The sequence below is a fragment of the Chamaea fasciata genome, unplaced genomic scaffold (genome assembly GCF_029207755.1).
Source record: "Chamaea fasciata isolate MVZ Bird 193981 ecotype frontalis unplaced genomic scaffold, bChaFas1.0.hap1 SCAF_7, whole genome shotgun sequence".
NCBI classification, from domain to species: domain Eukaryota; kingdom Metazoa; phylum Chordata; class Aves; order Passeriformes; family Sylviidae; genus Chamaea; species Chamaea fasciata.
In genome coordinates this window covers 60,969,908-60,991,318 of record NW_027094092.1, presented here as the reverse complement: position 1 = coordinate 60,991,318, position 21,411 = coordinate 60,969,908, and the positions used below count along the sequence as shown (strand labels likewise).

General features: G+C 44.3%; 2 protein-coding genes across 5 annotated transcripts in view; both read right to left on the bottom strand.

The window, feature by feature from the left end:
* Nucleotides 1-84: 84 nt before the first annotated feature.
* On the bottom strand, nt 85-16,157 carry SAV1 (salvador family WW domain containing protein 1). 2 transcript variants are annotated; one of them, XM_066189167.1, is made up of 5 exons: nt 15,873-16,157; nt 13,893-14,342; nt 6,614-6,884; nt 4,398-4,541; nt 85-1,297 (listed from the first exon to the last, which is right to left on the bottom strand). In XM_066189167.1, exons 1-5 carry the CDS (start codon nt 15,964-15,966, stop codon nt 1,096-1,098), a joined length of 1,161 nt encoding a protein of 386 aa, XP_066045264.1. In that variant the 5' UTR covers nt 15,967-16,157; the 3' UTR covers nt 85-1,095. The 2 variants fall into 2 exon arrangements, with proteins under 2 accessions (XP_066045264.1, XP_066045265.1); XM_066189168.1 differs by lacking the exon at nt 15,873-16,157 and adding an exon at nt 15,009-15,269.
* A 1,129-nt stretch (nt 16,158-17,286) lies between these two features.
* The window catches only part of NIN (ninein), a 60,286-nt gene continuing 56,161 nt past the window's right edge, over nt 17,287-21,411 (bottom strand). For all 3 annotated transcript variants that reach the window (XM_066189159.1, XM_066189164.1, XM_066189160.1), the window contains one exon: nt 17,287-20,998. In XM_066189159.1, the coding sequence (XP_066045256.1) occupies nt 20,789-20,998 (210 nt within the window). In that variant the 3' untranslated portion in view covers nt 17,287-20,788. The remainder of the gene's footprint in view (nt 20,999-21,411) is intronic.

The window sequence follows — 21,411 nt, the reverse complement described above, 5'->3', positions numbered from 1 at the left end:
TCAAACCCATGGGGCTTTTACTGCTGGTAAGAACGATTTTTCTGATGTTCTGAAAGGCCACAAACCAGTCACACAAACCCTCCGTTCATCGAACAAAATGATTTTTATTGAATTCAGAGGATTTACAAGAAATGTACTTTTTTGTCTGCAGTGTTTATTGCACTGAAAAGAACCCATAAATATAACGTATCAGGACAATTAATGAACGAAATGGAATTATTGGAAAGGGTAACAATTAAAAATTTTCCCCAAGTGAGGAGCTTTAAGCCAAAAGCTCGTTAATGAAAACAGCAATTGCTGTTGCAGCCCTGATTTTCCCCGTGGGGTGACACAGTGGGTCAGACAATGCCACTGCCTTGCCACTGGAGCGGGTCAGGTTTTGGGAAATGCAGGATCAAAACCACTCTGCTTAGAGATCTTGGTCTTTAGGGAGGTACAAGTGTACCCCCTGCGAGTAATCTGCGTGGAAATGAGGAGTAAATCTGGAGTACTAAGGAGCTAAAGTAAAAAATAAGGCAACTGAGGCTCGGATCCAGAGGGTGAAATCAGCTCCTGGTGTGAGTGAACAGGCCCGGGGTTGGTTCTGTACATTAAAGCTGTAAACAAAGAGCAGAGCTCTCTCAGGAGAGGGATCCCAAATCCCCCAAGGGAAACAGCCTGCACGAGGCATCCGGGTTTGGACAGCTTTTGGAAGCCAGGACACGACAGTTGCATCTGTTGGCCTTAAAAAACAAAAATACATAGCCAGCTTTTAATACTGCAGCCGACTGGTAGGAAAGAGATCAAGGACCAAGGGAACCGATGAAACTGCTGGTTTCTCAGGACAGAACAAACTACTCCCGGCACGGAAAAACAAACAAACAAACAAACAAAAAAGATCAACAAACAAAAAAGATTAACAAACGAATCTCCGAATCTCCGCCTTTTTTTTCTTTTCTTTTCTTTTTTACAAACAACACGTAATACACGTAGAAAAATACTCAAAGAGGATAAAGGTGCAACGTCAACAAAAATAAGCTGCCTTTTCCAAAAAAAAAAAAAAAAAAAAAGCCACTTTTCCTTTCAGAGTTAGTGTGTGTGTGTGTGTGTGTGGGGTCAGTAGTTGGCGCCGTGCTGCTGCGCGTACCACTGCTGCCGCTGCTGCCGCTGCTCCAGCTCGGAGAGCAGCGCCTGCCGGAACGCCTCGTACAGCTTCACGATCCGCTCCAGCTCCTTCATGAACAGCAGCTTCAGCATGCCCTGGTACGTGTCCAGGTCGGCCAGCTGGAACAACTCCCACTTCAGGATGTGGTCGTACCTGCGGGGAGAGAACGGGGGCAGAGGGGGTTTGGTCTCCGGGAGGGGTTTGAGCTCAAAACGCATGAGGTGTGTGTCACCTGCATCCCCTCGGCGGGGCTGGGCTGCTCTGAACGCTGTGGAGCGGCACTGGTGCAGCACCACCTCCTTCAAATCCCAAATATCCCCGTTTCTGAGGGGGATGAGCGTGCGAACGGCAGCGTTACGAGGGGTTTCAAAGCCTGTTCTTCAGCATTGAGGTCGCCAGTTTGGGAATGGGCTGGTGGAACGTCACAGGGAAATGGGAGAATCCCTCCTGACACACCAAAGAACTCCAGGAATACAGGAAATGTTCGCCTGGAGAGAAGAAGGCTCCAGGGAGAGCTCAGTGCCTAAAGGGGCTCCAGGAGAGCTGGGGGACAAGGGCTGGAGGGAGACAGGACACAGGGAATGGCTTCCCACTGCCAGAGGGCAGGGATGGATGGGAGATTGGGAGAGAATTGTTCCCTGGGAGGGTTGAAGGGTGTCCACAGAAGCTGTGGCTGCCCCTGGATCCCTGGAAGTGTCCAAGGCCAGGCTGGGCAGGGCTTGGAGCAGCCTGGGACAGTGGGAGGTGTGACCATGGCATGGGGAAATGGGATGGTTTAAAGTCCCTTCCACACCAAACCACTGTGGGATCCTATGGAAATGCATTGTGGAAGCATTGGACAGCAATTCCATTAACAACACACCTGGAATATCGACTGTAGAACATCTGTTAAAATCAGAGTAACACAGCAAAATGAATTATTTCAGCAGCGCAGGTCCCTCCCACAAGATGGGACACTGCTGGCCTTGCCTCCCAATCTGCTGTTCCCAATCCAGCTGTAACGAGTGCTCTTGTCTGACTGGCCTCTCCAATTAACCCCTCTTGGTTAATTAGCAGCAATAACCCACAATAGATGTTTAATGCAAACCCTGATGAGGTTCCACCCTCCTTTCCTGCTTTTCCCTCACACAATCCACCCACAATCTGATTCCCTGCGCTTGGAAACTGCTCTGGGTATTCCAGAACAGGAGAAACTCGTGGAATGATGGAGTTACTTGATGCAGTTGAGGCACAGGAGAAGATGGATTCACCTCAGTGGAGTGAATTTCTGGAAATAAACCACATTCCCCACTGAAAGGTCACATTCCAGAGGCATCAGAGAAGCACCAGGACATGCAGGTGACTTCCAAAAATGCTCTGAGGAATTTTAAGAATTCCATCAAAACTTATCACAGCTTCTACAGGGTTGCATTGTTAAAAATCATTTCCTCCCCCCCCCCCCCCAAAAAAAAAAAGGAGAAATAATAAATTGCAGCTGTTTGGAGTTGGAGCTCTGTATTGACAAAGGAGAGGTTGAGGGTTTCCTCATGGACTCCACCTTTCCCTCTTTCTCCTTTCCCACTCATCAGGAGCTCCCCACCCTCACAGGAAGGAATTTTTTGCTACAAATAGAGATTATTTTGGTTAACACCTACTGGACTCTCTACCAGGCTTTTTCTAACCCTAATTCTTCTGCTCTAGAGGAATTTGTTAAAACAAAATCTAACATTCCTCATTTTTTCCATAATTATCTACGTGTCTCAACAAAAACAACTGGGCCTTACAGCTAAACTGACTTACAGTGCCAGGGCTAAGTATCAAATCATGACAAAATAAAAACAATGATTTCAGTGCAAAACTGTGCTGATAATTAAAAATTTAAAAATTTGTCTCAGCCTACTTGATATAAAGAAATCCCTGATGAACTGTTTCATTTGTTTCTCAAGTTTCAAGAAAATATCCAAAATAATCCAAACAACACAGAGACTGAACTGTTTCAATTTACATTGTCTGGATGTCAATCAAAGATGTAAAACAAAGACCTCAATAAAGGAATGGGTTTGCAGCCAAAACCTGGAAGTATTTCTAGGAAACAAATCCTACAGGCTACAGGAACTGAGAGTGGAGCCTCAGTGTACTGGGGGAGTTTAGGGCAATTTAAATCTTTATGGGCTGCTGGCAAAGCCAGCAGTCACAAGAAGTAATAAAACTCATTCAAATTGCAGTTCCTAGGAGCAGGTAATAAAAGAAGAGAATTTTTTTTAGTGGTAGTCACTGACCACCACAGCTTGAATGTGCAGTTACAGACTGACCTCGCTGCTGTAAAACTGAGTTTCTCCACATTCTCTTTATGAGCAGCACATGATTTAATAATTATTAAACCATTTTGGGGATTTTTATTGCTTTCTGTTCAGTGTTACTGCTCTGCAGAGCTGAACCCATTAGAAAATCTCATTTCCTTATGCTGACTCAAACCCTTTTTTGGAGGAGACTCCTTGTTCCTGTGACAGTTTTGTGTTTTTTTTTATTTGACAAAATGGCTTTTTATTACCCCTTAGTTTTTAATTCAATGTCTTGAACAGAAATACAGAAATAGAGATACAGATATCAGCCAGTGTTGGGCCTAAAGGAGCTCCAAAGGAGCTGGAAAGAGAGAAGGAAAAGGGGAATGGCTTTAAGCTGGAAAAAGGTAAATTTATGTTGGATTTAAGGAAGAAATTGTTCTCTGTGAGGGTGGGGAGGCACAGGGTGCCCAGAGAAGCTGTGGCTGCCCCTGGATCCCTGGAACTGTCCAAGGCCAGGGCTTGGAGCAGCCTGGGATAGTGGAAGGTGTCCCTGCTCATGGCAGGGGATTGGAACTGAAAGATTTTTAAGTTCCTTCCAACCCAAACCATTTCACGATTCTATGATTTAAAACTCTTAAAGGTGAAGGAAAAGCTGTGCTGTTTAAAAAGAAATAAAAGAGACATGAGGAAGTTCCACCCTAAAAATGTTTCACATATTTTTCTGAGCACGTGGTACCACTCCTGTAAATACTCTGAAAGCAAAACACATCCTTCACTCTCTGCCAGTTGTGTGAGCTGCAAGAAGTGATCACTTCATGCCATGCCTGAAAGAAAGCAAATTAATCTGACAAACTTTTGCTCCAACTCCCTCACGCTGCCAACCTGAGCCCTGATGCAGCTAAAAACCAAACACGGCACAAGCCGTGGAAATTCAGGTTTTTTTGTTGTTCTCAGTGTGAAAAGAAGCAAAAGCAAAGGCAGAATCTCACTTGACAGGAGCCCTGGCATAGACCTGCAGCCAGTCAGGGATGTCAGCGCTGTGGTAGGGGTTGGCAGGGACCAGCAGGGCCTGGCTCCTCTCCGGGGGCTGCGCCTGGTACGACACGGGGGGCGGCTGATCGTAACGGGGAACGCTGCAAGGGACAAGGACAGGGGTCAGCTCCAGGCACACTGCAATCATTAATTCATTAATTCATCAGTCATTTCTCAACCTTACACACAGATTCAGCACTGCCAAGGCTGGTGGAGCAATCTCAGCAGGGGTGTTGCCCTGCACTGCTGCTCTTTTGGTGCAATTCACCTCAGCCCCACCCAGCAGAGCACAGCAAAGCACTGGAGCTGGTTTTAAAACGCTTTAAAAGGTATCGGTTCATATAATCCACCATTTAACATGTTAGAACAGATGTATTCAGAGTCAGTACATATAAAGACATCCCCATACATTGATCTTTTGTGCCATAAGCTGAAGAACTTCCTCTCCCTGGGTATCAGCAGAACAGGCTGAGCAGCAGAAATTCACAGTAACAGTTGGATTTGGTGCATATTGACTAATTAACTGTTAGATTTGGTGTGTATTAACAATTACCAGTTGGATTTGGTGCATATTGACAATTAACTGTTAGATTTGGTGTGTATAAACAATTACCAGTTGGATTTGGTGCATATTGACAATTAACTGTTAGATCTGGTGTGTGTAAACAATTTACAGATGGATTTGGTGCATATTGACAATTAATTGTAAATTTGATGTGTATTAACAATTAACAGTTGGATTTGGTGCATATTGACTAATTAACTGTTAGATTTGGTGTGTATAAACAATTAACAGATGGATTTGGTGCATATTGACAACTAATTACTAGATTTTGGTGTGTATTAACAATTAACACTGGGTTTGGTGTGTATTAATTTTATTTTACTCCAAAATGACGAGTAGCTGCAATGCCCATTTTCATCCCAGACAAGCCTTAATTCACGTTTCAGATGTTCAGAGCATCTCCAGGCACATCAGCTCAAGTTTCCTTTCAGTTTACAGCTCAATTCTGTCCTCAGCAACTCTGCTGTTTTACTGACAGCTGCAGAGCTGCTTTGTTTGATTGAGGAGCAACATCCTGCGTCTAAACTTCAGAAACATGAGACAAAACGGGAACTTCTGCTAAAAATCCTACTGAGAACCAGCAAAGCTGAAATAGGGCAAAACTGAAAATAAGATTTTTTCTTTTGTGCCTGTTGTATTTGCCCCTAACTGATGTCCTGGTTTAGACAGACAGGTATCTGCCAGGGAAGATTGGAATCTCCCTTGGAATGTAAGCCCTCCTGGAGTGGCAGATGTGGTCCTGTTGGAAAGCAGGGATGGTGCTGTGGAGCCAAGAGTCCAGAGATGGGTCCAGTCTTCCTTTGGGAGTCCCATGGGAACACTGGATGTCTGGTGACACTTGTGACTCCTTTTTATCTAGATGGAAATGGTTTGGCTCCTCCTCCCTGGGTGGAGCATCTCACAATGGGATGATGTGATGTGTGATGTGATTGGTGAGCCTTGATGGCCCGTTAACAGGAGATATCCGCATGGAGGAGATAAGGAACACTGGGATGATGTCATATGAATGGTGAGCCCTGATGGCCCATTAACAGCAGATATCCCACTGGATGAGATAAGGAACACTGGGATGATGTAATGTGATTGGTGAGCCTTGACAGCCCATTAACAGAAGATACTCCCATGGAAGAGATAACGGACACTGGGATGATGTCATGTGTCGTCTGATAGGTGAGCCTTGATGGCCCATTAACAGGACATATCCCCATGGAGGAGATAAGGAACACTGGGATGATGTCATGTGAATGGTGAGCCCTGATGGCCCATTAACAGGAGATATCCCACTGGAGGAGATAAGGAACACTGGAATGCTGTCATGTGTCCTGTCACTGGTGAGCCCTAAAGGCCAATGAACAGAAGATATCCCCATGGAGGTAACGGGAGGGTGAGCAGAGATAAGAAACAATGCCCCACTCGGTTTAACAGCTGGCTTGTTATCAGACAGGCAGCCATGCCCTCCCTCCTGGAGTTACAACAGATAAAGAAAAAACACCTCCCCAGGTGGGTTTCAACAGAAGGAATAGAATAAATTTTCTTTTCTTTTTGGTTACAGAACCCAAGCCACTGGACTAAGGTGACCCCAGGGTGAGCAGGGGGGTGGGAGCTGACCTGGGAGCACAGGGGTGTTTGTACTGAGCCCTTTTGTTGATGTGATCCACGTAGTACACTCCGAATTCTGCGGATTCCACGCGTTCCCAGCCCGGCGGGAGCCCCTCGCGCTCCAGGGGGTGGCTCCAGTGGGTCGTGTTGGTGTTGTGGTCGATGTAATATTTCCTTCCTCGGATAGTCCAGTCCACTGACCAGCCAGGAGGAAGAGGTAAATCTTCAGAACTATGATTTGTTAAGTTTCCTAAAGATGTAGCAGCGACTCTGCCGATGCCTAAAAAAACCCAAAGGGAGATCAGGGGTTAGGTAAAGATTTACGGAAATTGTAATTTCTGTTAAAAATTTCTTATGGCTGCTTCATTTATCAGCAACAAAAAAACCCCTATAGCTCTCCTTCAAGTTAAAGTCAGAAATTAAAACTCTCCAGAAAAATCACTGAGTCCCAACAAAGCTTTTCAGGTGAACCAGTCAAGACCAGCAAGAGGAGGAGCCAGAGCAAGAGAGGAAGGACAAGCAGGGCTGGGGTCCAAGAGCTGATGAAATTCCCACCTTTTCCCTGGAAACAGAGCACTTCTGGGATTTATCCAGCACTAAATTTAAGAGGTTGCTCCTCAGCACTTTGGAATTTGTGATTTGTTGTTAACACACACAGGGAGTTTTTACAAACTAGCAGCTGGATGGTGAAAGATGACTACAGGAACAGCTCCTGTCCCATCCCTTCCCAGGGATACTTGGGAAGCTGGGTGAAATAAAAGCCAGATGAGCAAATATAGAAAATTCATTTAAAAAACACCCCCAAGACACCCAACCACAAAAACCCAGTGACACAGTCAAGAATTTTGCAGGTTTCTTTCCATCCCTGGGAATTCTCAACCTCCTGGATGTGCTGGGCTAAATTCAATTCTCTTTTCAAAATCATTTTAAGGAGTTCCCTCCAGTCCCTCACAGTTGTACAGTTAAACACTATCTAGTTCTAATGAAAATTCCAATTATCTTTTCATCCCACGGCCAAATGCATCTGTTCAATCCCATTATCCCCAGGGTTTGTGTGTTACTATTTCCCACAGCCAGCAGAAGGGCTTTGGGAGCCACTTTTCCCACTTTTTTAGAAGTCAGAAATCACCCCCCACACATTTACTGACAGGAATATACTCCCTCCTCCTCTTTTTTCAGGAATAACATTTTTGTGTGGTTGTTTGGTCAGAGAAGGGAAAGGCAGAGTCTCTCTCCTCTGAAATCTGGGTGAGCTATATCCTAACAAAATATAATAATAATTGAAAATAAAGTTAGAGGAAGGCTCCAAACCAACTGGATAAATAAAAAAGAAATTAAACCCCCCCTCACAAACATCCTCCTGAGTACTGATGGTTAAAGCTTTGTGCTCATCCATAAATCTTTCTCCAGCCTTGTCATGTTCTGAACTGTTTGGCCTTAAAGGATTTCCTCTTGTGTCAGTACTTACCTATTTGTCAGCATTTTAAAGGGAAGCTGATGCCCGTGTCCATCTTTAATTGGGATTTGACAACCTAGATTTTAATTCCAGAGAAAAAGAAACATCCTGGAGGCTTCCTGATTTTTGGGAGGGCTGGGGGAGTAAAGCTGGTTCATCCCCTCATGCCAGAGACAAAATAGAAACATTTCAGCTTCTTGAAAATGCTGTGCTTGGGCTAAACAAATCCAGGATTTTCCCCAATTAACTGAACCTCTGGGATGTTGTAAATAGTGACTGTTAAATCACCAGTGCCAGCAGATCTGAACACACAAACTTGACTAGGGAGGGAAAAAAATCAGGATTTTTCTGTTTACTATTAAAACTTGCACATCCCTGTATTTTTCTTACAGTTCCTCCACCTTAAATTCTGGCCTCAAATCCACAGATATTTATTTTTACTAAAGTTTAATGCTTCCCAACATTTGGAAGAGGTGCCATCCTCTGTACTGAAGTTCTCCTGACACATGGATTCTCCCAGGGCCAGCTTATTTTTAATTTCCAAGATGCAAAGGACAAAAAAAAAACAACAAAACATCAGATCACAAATATTTTATCCATTCCTTGTGCCATTTTGATTTCATTTACGAGGCAGCAGAGCCAAACCATTAAAATAAACTTGTACAGATGTAGAAATTAGCAGTTTTGAACAATATTCCATGGACATGAAATCAAAGGCCTGACTGATGGTTGTAACTATCATTTTTTCCCTTGTATCACAGATTATTTTGGAATATTCTCTGTGCTGGAAGTTTTAAGATGTTGATATTCATAGGGCCTTAAAGCCATCAACCACTGTGGCATGAAAATCAATATTTAGTAAAATTTAGACTTTTTTTTCCTATAAAATGGTTTTTTAGAGATGAAAAGAAATTGTCTGTTGGTTTTCCTGATAAACCTCAGACGTTCCTTTGTGGGAGGATGGATACACACATAAGAGAAAAAGCTCCTCCTATAGTTTTGAACAGCAAGAGAAAAGGAAAATTAACTTTTATATATTTTTTAATATATATACACACACCCCCCTGTAATTTCAAGAATAAGACTAAACAACACTTGAAAGAGCAAATTCCTCTGTGATCTTTTCCAAAGTATAAGCCAAAGAAGAAAATTCCAAGACAGCCTAAATTCATGGACTTGCCTTTTCCATGGCCAAATGCCAGGAATGACATTTTCTGTTTAAATTCCAGGTAAACTCTGAGCCCTAAAAGCATTTTCACAGCAGGATTTTCCTGCAAGCACCAGGGATATTCCCTGGATTAGGAGCTGGCACCAGATTTATGTATCCCAAATAGAAAAGCTGAGCAGTTTTTATAACAAACATCTGGTGTAAAAGCTGGGATTTTCCTGGGATGGAGGATGTGATCCCTAAAACAAGATAAACTGAACCTGTTCACTGGAACTCTCGGGGTTTTCTTTCTCACACACTCTTTTAGTTGTAACAAGATAAAAATTATCATTCTTTCTGTTTTCCCAAGAAATAGAATTGTTTAAATAATCCACTTTTTCCAAATGTCTCCTTTCCCCTGCTTAGGCATGAGCACTCTCTGGTGTGGCACTATCAAACCTCAAGGTTGGTCAACAATTAATTTAAATTTTTTGCATTTATAAAATCTTTTCAAAAGATCTCTTTTGAGCTTGTCAAGCCTCCTCTGATAATTCTGTTTATAATGATATAATAGAATATGTTATAACATATTATATATATATAGAATATTTTAAACTAAATCTATAATATAATATAATATAATATAATATAATATAATATAATATAATATAATATAATATAATATAATATAATATAATATAATATAATATAAATATAATGTATAATGGGGTGTTTTTAAGTTCAGCTGTGGCTTTTAAGGACTATCAATATCGAAACTGAGGCTTTAATTTTCCTTCCATTTCTAAAATAGAGGGTCTTCAATTTAAGGTCTTGAATTATCAATTTTAACTTGGAGTAGCACATTCCAGTGCATTTTATCAATGCAAAAAGTTCCTTCTCTTAAAAAAATCTTAATAAAGTCACAAGTGTGAATGATCTGTTGCGTGTTCTCCACTGAAGAGGTTGTGTTTAGGAAGGAACAAAGGAGCTGGAAATGATGCCAGTGCTTTCCCAGCCCAGTAAAAGGGTTTTTTTCTGAGGGAACTCTGCCTGGAAAGAAGTCCAGACCCTTTGGAGGACAGGTAGGAAGGGCAGCAGAGAAATCCCATCACCAGCATAAAGGAGAAAGAGCAAAACCAGAGGAGAAAAGTCCCACTTGGGTAGAAAATGCAGAGAAATTTCAGAGCCCAGGAACTCCTCACAAGTGACTTCACCCAAATTTCCAAGTGTTAAAGAACAAATCTTACAAAACAGTATTTTGTCTTTAATTAGCCCAACTGTCCTGAGAGCCCTTTTTTCAGGATGCCAAAATCCTCTCCCTTCCCCTCATCAGAGCAGGGGTGAAGAGCAGGAAGAGAAGACGAACAAACTGTTTAATTTTCAAAGAGTAAAGTCGTAATAAACTAACAAAAAGTTGCAATAACTCTCCTGATCAGGCAGGTCTGCAAGTCCCAGGCCTTCCTAACCCACTCCAAAGCATCAGAAGGAACTTCCTGAGCACAAGCACCTCTTTTGTTGGTGGGAACGGGGCGTTTCAAGCAAGCACAAATTCACAAATAGGAAATGACAGGAAAAACTCTGAAAGGGTCAAGAATTATGCTGCAAAATTCCTGCAAAATCAGCACAAAAGAAGAAAAGGGCAGGAACTGCCATTTGTTTAAAAATGAGGGAAGTGTACACACCGAGAAATAAAAATATGGCTAAATGGGTTTCATATCATAATTTGTATTTAATTTGCTCTAACATTAAACAAATTTTTCAGGGGCACAACTTAACAGATGAACCAAAAGCACACTGGATTCTCTGTTAAATTGTTAGGTTTTTTCTTTTTTTTTCTCCTGTGACATCCCAGCGACCTCCTGACAAATCCACCACCAGCCAAGTGCCTTTACAGTGTTGATTTCAAGCTCAGCAATTTTCATAGACACAGAAGAATGGTTCAGCTTACCCGCTCACACAGGTACAAATAACTCTGAGGTCTTGGTTACAAGTTAGTTCCAATCTACACTGAAGGTATAACTTCAACCACAGACCTCCCCAAAACTTTAACCTAGAAGAGAGGAAAGAGATGGCGAGGAAAGACAGGTAAAGTCTCTTAGAATTAAAAGTTTGAAAAGGATACGACTACTAATAATAATTAAAAAAAGAAAAGAAAATTAAAAACTTAAGAAATGCCACAGAGGTAGCTAAACGTACAAAATTAGGAGGTATCTCAACTGAAAATAGGGGCCAGGAAAAGCAGCAGCACTGAGTTGCTAATTAGAAACAAAGTGAATGAAAATATGGAAGGGAGGAGATGGTAGAAGCGAATGACAATGGGAGAGAAAACGTGACTTGAAGGAGAAATGCCCATGGAAGGAAGGACATGGCAATGCTGAAACAACAACTGCTGGAAAACCACAGCACTGCCCTAAAGACTTGGCTGAACACTTGGAAGTCTTGACTAGATCGTGTTTGCAACTTCTGTCCCAATTACAAAGAGCAGAATCTCGGTTTTGAATGACAGCTGAAATTCACAGGCACCTCTTCACTTCCAGACTGCTCCCAAAAATCACCTCAGTGTGACCACCATGAAAATATCACCACAGCAGGAACACCTCGTGTTCACCAGGCAGCATTTCCTTGGGAATGCACCCAAAACACACCAGAAGTGACCAAGGGGACCTTGGGAGGGAAAGGGGAGAAGGCAGCATTTACAAACTCCAGCTAAAAAAGCAGACTTTTCATTTGGAACTGCAGGCATCGGGTAATTCTGCCATCTCAGTGGAGAGAAACAACAATGGAGATGAGTAAAGAAAAGTAATTGAGACAAAGACAGTGAAAGCAACAGGCTCTGGAAATGGAAGGAGAAGAAACAAGGAATTACAGAGAGATTTGGGTAACTCAAGGAAAACACTGAAGGTGGGAAGGCAATGGATGGTTCGAATAAAAAAAAAAAGCTTAATGGTGAGATGAAGGAAGTAACAAAATCTGAAATTTTCTTATTTGGGGCCACATAATTCTTTAAGAAAAAGGAAAAGCGGACTTTAAGAGTTCATATGGAGATGAAAAAAAAAAAAAAAAAGGAGGAAAGGAAAAACTGGCAATTGAAAGGCTCACCTTTGTCTCTCCCTAAGAGTGCATGAGATTAAATACTCACCCATCGCAAAACCTGTGTAGAATATGTTCAAAGTATGAAATGTTAAAGCATGAGAGCGAATGACCAAACCAAGCAATCAGGAGCAGCTCCTTTATGATTTCCAGGGCTAAGGGGCCACAGGTCAACAAACAGCAGGGAAAAAAAAATCTATTTAGGAAGATGTTGCTACAATTTATTACAAAATACGGCTGTGGAGCTCCTTTTAAAAATTTGATGTAGGAAATTCCACTTCCAAGGTAGAGCTCCATTTCTGGGAATCTCCTCAGCAAACACAGCTACTGTTTTAATTCTGAAGGTTAAAGTGATGGATTGGTTTCTGGAAGTCTCCCCTCCTCCCTAAAATATCCCAGCACACACTCTCAGTGCTTGTTACCTGCACCAAATCAATGTTTAATGACTGCTGGACGAGCACTAATTGGCAGAGATGCAGGGTTTGCACACAAAACCCAGGTAGATCAGATACATTAACATTTAGAAAAATAAAGGAGGATTGAAGTAGCAGGCCTCAAACCCCAGTATTTCAGAATTTCCTGGCTGGCATTTCCGTTTTTCATGGAAGTGTTTCTGTGGTGAAGAAAACACAAAGCACTGACAGGTTCTAATCCCACACACGAGGTCAGCAGCATTAAAAGCTGATGTTCTTCCTGGCAGATTTCTGCGTTTAGACAGGAGATTTATTTTATTAGATATTAATTACTATTTTGTTTGCAGATTACAAGTGACAAGATATTTCATACTGAAGGTACTTTATTTACAGGTTAGAAACGTTTGTTTCAAACTCCTCCTTGGGTAAATACAGAGGCAACTATTTCAGAAAAGTAATATTTAGTGGATTCTTCTTTCTTATGCTGTTTGGTTTTAGGAAACAAAGGCAAGTTCCAGTGAAACTAAGGGGGAAACAGGCATATTTACCAACAATTTTAAAAGCTAAAAGAAAGGAGTCAAGGATTTGGAAGTCAATTTGAACACTAATTAGATGCCCATTTGCTAATTACGCAAACCAGTCACTCCTCCAGTCGACTATTTATAAGGAATTATTTTAATTATTGAGGTCAAATTCAAACAATGAAATTAAATAATGAGATGATAATTAAAATGTAATAACAATAATAATGTTGTAATTTAGAGCTGTTGGTTATTCTCTACATCATGAAAATAGGGGATGTCCCCCAACGAATAAAATTCCTTGCTAGCCACCAACTGATGCGTATATAATTATAAATAATGTGTCAGTCGCTTCATCTCTCAGTTTTACATGATGTTCTAAGGACGATATATTGACCATATGTACATACAGATGGTATTAAAAACCCCAAGACTTGCTTGACCTTACTCCATTTATTTAAGAAAACAACCCTGGTTGAAGTCTGTTTTTCCTTTCTGGATATGTGAGTGAACAAACCCTCAATCCTACTCACCCAGAAACGCCATGAAAAAGCAGCTCTGTCCTACACACCTCAAACACAATCCCCATCTCTGCACCCAAACTTCCACTAAAAATCCTCTTTTTTTTTTTTTAACAAAACCAAGGACGACGAATGCTTACCTGAAGCGTGCCTCCCATGATTCTGGGCCATCCTCTGGAAAAGGTCACTGTTGTGCTCATAATACCTGTTGTAGTCCTCGTGCAGGCGCTCGTTCAGCTGCCGCCTCCTCTGCGCGTCGTAGAAATGCTCGTAGTAATAACCGCGGGCCCCGGCGTCGCCGTTCTCCAGCCCGGGGCCGCCCTCCGACAGGAAGGACTGAGAGGAGGAGCCGTATTCCCGCGGCACCTCGGCCAAGCTCCGGGCCAGGTAGGAAGGGGCGGACAGTCTGTTGCTCTCCCGTCTCATGATCTCGTGAGGGGGACGCTGCACCGGCGCTCGGAGGAAGCTCTGGTTCCTGGACACGATGCCATCGCCGCCGGGCGCGTAGGCAGAGGAGGCCGAGTCGGGAGGGCAGAGATCGGTTCGTCTGGGAATGGTCGGACCGTGGCGGATGAAGGAAGGCATCAGATCTGACAGAGAGCGCGGGGGAGAGGTGAGAACGCGGTGATTTACGCGCTAAAACTGAGGAATTCACCCACTTAAGGCACCTCTAAATCCTGTGTGAATGTAACGCTGCGGAGCGTCCCGGTGCAGCACGCCCCACTGGTGTCAGCACACAAACAAACCAACCCCAAACCCATCAGAAAAACCACAGCAGAGAAAAAAAAGAAACCCAAACCACCCACACTGATGTGCTGTGGCCGCATCAGGCAGGGTTCGTATCTCTCTATGAGAAAGGTCAAGAAAATCTACATATCCTGGTTACCACTTCTTTGGGAATGTTGTCCTTACAAACTGGGAACGACAAGATGTTAATGGCCACAGGAATCCAAGATACAAACAGAATTCATACTGCCCTCACTAATCCCAAAGTCACAAAGTTCAGCCAGAAAAAACGCTGTCATTCCATGCACGTTAAGTTCTCAAGTTATCATGGAGAGATTGCACTTTCTCCTTTAGAATTTCATTGCCTCCCTCCAGTACGTGAAACATTCCTCCTCTCCCTACTTTTACTTTCAAAATGATACAAATAAGTAGCTTCCCTCCAGGTAAATCAATACAGACCATAACTTTCATTTGGAATGAGGTTATTCCTATTATTAATTACTTTTCATTAATAAACCCTTACAACTTACGGTTAAAATCTGGTGCATCCCACAAGGTGCCGGCAATAAATTTATTTACTTTTTTATTGTGCGAACAAACCCATTTCAGTGTCGGCTTGTCTTCAAAGACCAACAAAACTAAAGCGAGGCACACTTTGGGTGTGTGTCTGTGGTGTTGCGTCCAGCCCCACGGGGCTGTGGCATCAGCGCCGCGTGTCCCAGGCGACCTCACCGGGCTGAGTCATGGGCAGGACCTGCAGCGTTCGCTTCCGCAGGGATTTTATACAACAACTGCCTGGCGGGACAGTTATCTCATGCCACGGTGCCCAGACCGGGAAAACAAGCGCTCGGGAAAGAGCGGGGTCACGGATTCACGGGACAGCAGAAGGGTTCGCGTTGGAAGCGGCCCCGGAGCTCACCCGGCTCCAGCCCGAGCCGCAGGGACACCTTCCGCTACGCCAGGCTGCTCCAAGCCCCATCCAACCTCACCGTGCGATCTCTTCTGTTCAGTTAAAAACAACGGAGACTGCCTGAACCGCGGCCTGCTGAAACTGAGAAACCGGGGACCGAGAAAATCATAAAAACCACAAAAACCACCAAGTCCGGGCACGCCGAGCACCCGGTGAACCAAGGCGTGCAGGGCTGGCTTTGAAACTCGGGCTTCCTTTCAGTTTTATCTTCCCTCCGTCATCTCCCAGGGCTTCACACCAGAGCTAAACACACATTTACAGGGAGAAATAACCCCCAGGGACACCCAGAGGGATAACTCCCCCTCACCCCCCTCACCCCGCCAAGGCCGCGCGGCTCCAGGGCCCGCCGGACCCGCACACAAAGGCCTCGGGATCGGCCCCCCGGAGCCCCGCGCCGGCGTCCCCCGCTCCCCCCGACACTCACTCCGCAGCAGCGGGCTCGTCTCCTTCTTCACGTACTTCCCCTGCACCTCGCCCGGCTTGGAGAGCTCCGTCCGCGTCTTCTTCCGCGACAGCATCCCACCTCCCGGCCCGCTGCCACCGCCCGCATGCCCGGCACCGCTCCCCGCTCCGCAGGGCCGGGGAGGGGGGGGGGGGTATCCGGCCGCCCCCGGGGGCCGAGCCGGGACCAGGAGCGGGGTCGGGATCGGGATGGGGATCGGGCCGGGCCGGGGGTCGCTGAGGGGACGCGGCGGGCGCGCGGGGCGTTGTGGGAAGGCGGCGGCCGCCGCCCTCCGGGCCGGCCGCGGGGCAGCGCAGGGGAGGGGGCGCCGCCACAGCGCCCCCGCGCGGCGGGGAGGGCGCGGCCCCTCACCGAGCGGCGGGGAACGGCGGGAACGGAGAGCGGGGAATGACAGGAATCCCGGCAGGACAGGAATCCCCGAGCGACAGAATCACAGAATCCTTGAGGTTGGACAAGACCTCCAGGATCAGCGAGTCCCAGCTGTGCCCCGTCCGCACGTCGTCACCCAGCCCAGAGCACTCAGTGCCGCCTCCAGCCCTGAGGGATGGGCTCTCCTAAACCTCCCTGCGCAGCCCCTGCCAATACTTGACTACCCCTTCCGTGAGCAAAATTTTCCTCAATATCCTATTTAAACCTCCCCTAGAACAACTTGAGGTTGTTTCTCCTGGTCCTGTTCCCTGGGAGCAGACCCTGACCCCCCCGGCTGTCCCCTCCTGGCAGGGACTTGTGCAGAGCCACCAGGTCCCCCCTGAGCCTCCTTTTCTCCAGGCTCAGCCCCTTTCCCAGCTCCCTCAGCCTCTCCTGGTGCTCCAGACCCTTCCCCAGCTCTGTTCCCTTCTCTGGTCACGCTCCAGCCTCTCAGAGTCTTGTCGTGAGGGGCCCAGAACTGGACACAGCAGTGCTGGAGCAGGGAGGACGGACCAGGCACCCACTGTGGTCCCCTCCAGCCTTTCCCATTCCAGGACAGGCAACAAGCACTCGGTATTTCCCCTACAAAGGTGAGGAGTAGGGAGGCAACTTTAGTTGAAAAAGAGCCAAGGTGCGTTCACTACCTGTCAGGTTTTTTCCCACTTCAATTGCATACTTTTATAATGGAAGACGCTGCTTTTTCAGGGCTGTCAAACCATCCTTTTTATTATTGTGTACACCTTTGATAAATGTGCAGGTACTACTTGAAGCACTTACAACACTCATGGGAAGAGAAGATCCCTGGAAATGTCCAAGGTCATGTTGGGCACTGGGACTTGGAACAACCTGGGATAGTGGAAGGTGTCCTTGCCCATGGCAAGGGTGGGACTGGATGGGCTTTAGGTCCCTCCCAACCCAAATTATTCTATGATTTTCATGTTGGATTAAAAAAAACCCCACACAAGTATGCATCATACATTAATGTATTTTTAATGCTCATTATAAATAATGTGTCAGTTGCTTCATCTCTCAGTTTTACATGATGTTCTAAGGACAATATATTACACCAGAACAAAACAAACCCAACAGAAAAAAAAAAATATACATTTGTTTTCATTTATACAGAAGTTGTTTGTCATGAAATGACACCGAACAGGGAAATGAAGGAAAACCTGAGTGACAGGGATGGCATTTGCTGGAATTAAACAAAAGGATTTTACTTTTGATCAATCCAGACTGCTCCCCCGTGCTGTACCTAACATATAATCTGGCTAAAATCAAATATGTTACAATCCTTTTTCTTTCCCCAGTCAGAAGTCAAACAATTCTCCTTGTGTTTAAAGTACTACTTGGGGCATGTGCTCCAACACAGACTTTTAAATCGTTTTAAACTGACAAGTAGCACTTCAACTGCCTGAATTTTGTCCACCTGTATTTAACTTGGGGTCTGTCCCCTTCCAAAACCCCCCCACCTGAAATGTCTGTGTGCCTTTATTTTCACAGTGATTCGTAAAGTAAGAGCTGAAAACATTTAAAACACCCTCTGGTAATGAAGCAGTTCATATCTGACGTGGCAGGACCTGTTGCAGGAAACAAGGCCTTAAAAGTTCAGTGATTTTTTGACTGCAACAACAACATTAAATACTTTGGTTTTTGCCTATTCTGCATAGGAGACACATTCATGCACAAAAAACTCCTAAATGTTTAATAAATTATGTTGTTTCTATGCTTATTTTCAGTAGCCTGGACTTTGTAAAACAGCTGCTTCTCTTCTGAGCTGACACGATGGATTAAGGAGCGGCGTGACACCCGTCTGGAAGCAGCTCTGCCTTTCTCTGGGATCCCTCCCTTTGGGAAGGGATTGTCCTGAATTGTCCTGTGGCAGCCCAGCCAGTACAGTACAGGAAGGCAGAAGGCACTTCTGAGAATTCATTCACACAAATCCTCCAGTGAAAATTGGGAGTTTTGCCTCAAAAGTGTTTACCAACAGGACTTTTTCCTCCTCCTCCTCTCTTCCTGTAGTTAAGTTGATTTTTTTTTTGGAAGTTTAGTGAAAGAGAAGTAGGGCAAGGTAGGACAGGGGAGAAAGGGAAAAACCAGAAGTCCCTTTTCCCTATTTCTGCTTCTCCCTTTTTGGTGCTGTGCTCCAGCAATGTCTGTGTTTGGTTTATAAAAGCCTGGTAACTACCAGGAGATTAAAAAGAATTAGTTAAGCAGTCCAGCTTTTAAATTGAGCAACATGAAAGTAATTGCACAACAATTCAAGTGAAATATTCATTCCTTCCTTCTGGACTTTACACAGACACAAGTAAATCAAGGCCGAGGTACGAAGTAGTCGTATAATGTACTAGACGATAATATTTTTTCCCAATACAGCTCTGAACCTCATTTCTTTTGTTTCCTGGAATTATTATGGAACTTTGCTAATTTCCACAGCACGGGTTTAGGGTGTGCTCAGTTCCCACTTTGCCAGCGCACAGCCCTGGTACCCACACAGAGATTTATTATAATGTATCTCAGACCACTTGGTGGTGAAGAGCCAAAGTAACAAGAAATCACTACTCCAGCTTTTTAAACCCTCCGATTTCTATCCATTCAAGACATTTGCAGTTTGTGAAGAGATTTTTGCAGCCTCTGAAAAATCCGTAAATCCTTAAATTTGGGATGACTCGGAGAAATCTCCACTACATGCATTTGGAAGAGCACAGCAGTGAAATAATTTATGAGGATGCCAACGTGATTTTCTTCATGATTTCCATTTCCACTTTGTTGCCTGCACAAAGCAATGGAGGAGGAAAAGGAGGAGGAAAAGGTCACTTCCTGTGTCTAGTTCAGTCCACAAACCCTCCAAAATTGACAAGTAACCCCAGAGACACGGGGAACATCCTCTCAGCCACATCAGTCCACAGTAAACCCCATTTTCCACAGGTTCCTCCACAGCTTGCAGGCAGTGTTGCCCCAGTTTCTGGAGGATTTTTGGCTCATGACAGGATTACCAGCTTGCCAGTGGTCTCTGAGACAAAACACCTCTTCCTCCCCCTCCTCAATCACGTGTGTTTAAAGAGGTCCAGTTTCAAGTATTCCAGTTTGACTTAAGAGTGTTTAATTGTGTGTTACAGGTCTGAGGGAGCCAGGACACACAACCTTGAGCAGGCAGGCTCTTACCCAGCTGCTACTCTGTCTTGAAGGTGTTCCCCAAAAATTTGCATTTCTCCACTGATCCAAGGGGAGGCACCACCTCTCATCCCACGCCTTGATGCTCCTCTGCAAGTTGGGTAAGGAGCACCAAGGAAACCCTCACCCAAATCCAATTTGGTTTACCCTGCTTTCCCTAAGGTGTGTTTATCTCCCTCTGCTGACATTAAAACCCACATTTATAGCTGAAGGAAGCTGATTTAGGCTGTTATTCCCTGAGTTCTTCATAATTACACTGAATGTGTTTCTTCACGATTAACGACAGATTCTGCACTAGGATTAACACAAAAGACAAGACTTTTCCAAATGATTCCTCAGGTCAGAGCAAATGCTGCATTCCTGGCAAAGCTCCATGTTCCTGAGGGTTCCAGCAACAGGATCCCACCGACAAAATCATCCAAGCGCCCCTCTTCATTCTTCTGCCAGCTGTTAAATAAATACACTGCACTGCTTTACTGAATTTACAAATCACATAAACAAAACTCCCATCTTTGCTTCTCTTGAGTGACTCTTCCTTGGTTTAACTTATTTCCATATACAAAAACAGTAAGGCCTCTACAATTCAGAGTGGTCTGGCAGCACAGCTTAAAAAAAAAATTTAAAAAAAGAAATAACAGTTTTTAATTAGCTGGGAAGTTTCCTCAGATGAAATACTGTCCCACTTAGTTGGAGGCAGCAGTCCAGTTCTGTATTTTAAATAAACCTCTTTTTTCTCTGAGCTCTGCAGAGAAACAGCCATCAAGAACAACCCAGAAGCCTCATGACTAATTGCTTTGGAGAAACCAGAATCAGTTTACAGGACACAGCCCACAGCAGCAAAGTCTTGTCTTCAATAACATTTCTACTGACAATGTTGAACAGTGACCCATCAGCATTTCTAGGTTTGGAGCATGAAGTATTTTAGAAAGCTGAAAATATTAAGTTTTCAGTTCAACAATCTGATTTTGCTTCAATCTCGATGATCCAGTACAGGAAATTCAGAATTTGGATTTTAAATGAAACCCAAGGCATTGAAGTAAGTTAACCTAGAAAAACGTAAGTTTGAGGGTTTTTTTACATATTGATGATTACTTTTAGGCAAAACTTAGCAGGAAACCAGTTTGAGAACCAACAAAATTCTCCTTTGGCAGTGTCCAGTTTGGGGATCAGCTCTGTGCTCTCTGGGGGAATCATTTGTAACTAAAACTCATTCAGTGAAAAAAGGCAACGCAGTGAGAAGCTGAAACATTCCCATCTCGGTAAAGTGCACGGGGCTGTGACACAGAACAGCTTTGCTAGGACCTGATCTCTGGTGCTGGGCTGAAGGAAGGGGAGGCCAAGTTCTTCACTATCCTGTTGAGGTTGGCAATTTTCTCTTCCAGTAAATAATTCTTCCTCTCTGCAGTTTTCTGCCGCTGCTCCGTCACCTCCAGAGCCTTCAGCAGCTGCGCGTTCTCCACGTAGAGATCCTTGACCATCACATCTGCCTTCGTGTTCTTGGAGAGCTGCGTGGGGAATGGGACACAGGCACTCAGCAAATGACACATAAAAACTCCAAAGGAGGGTCTGGGAAGCAGGTGAGTGTGTTAATTATAACTTCAAATATCAAATATAGATCAAATATCCATTCCTCTCGTTAAAAACCCAGGGTCTTTACAAAATGCTGTGAATATCTGGAGACTGGAAAGGTTTCTTTAAGGAGATGGGGTAGGTAAGAGAGGGTTTCAAATTAACCTTGTCAGGTGAGTTCTGCTTTACAGCATTTATCCTCTAAGGATAAATTTAATGCACAAGAGAATCCACAAGCCCAGTGATCCCACAGAGATAACTTCCAAAAACCCCAAAACCACATCAGAAAAAAGGATGTATTTGGGGAAGGAGGCCTCAAAGAAATCAATACTTGATTTTCTCCTCAGGA

Bases quoted from the DNA above. Each gene is read 5' to 3' on its own strand.
- SAV1 (XM_066189167.1), bottom strand. From the start codon at position 15,966: ATGCTGTCGCGGAAGAAGACGCGGACGGAGCTCTCCAAGCCGGGCGAG. The intron at 14,343-15,872 runs GTGAGTGTCGGG...GCTCTCTGTCAG, and splicing joins GACGAGCCCGCTGCTGCGGA to ATCTGATGCCTTCCTTCATC. The intron at 6,885-13,892 runs GTAAGCATTCGT...GGGTTTTTTTAG, and splicing joins TCATGGGAGGCACGCTTCAG to GCATCGGCAGAGTCGCTGCT.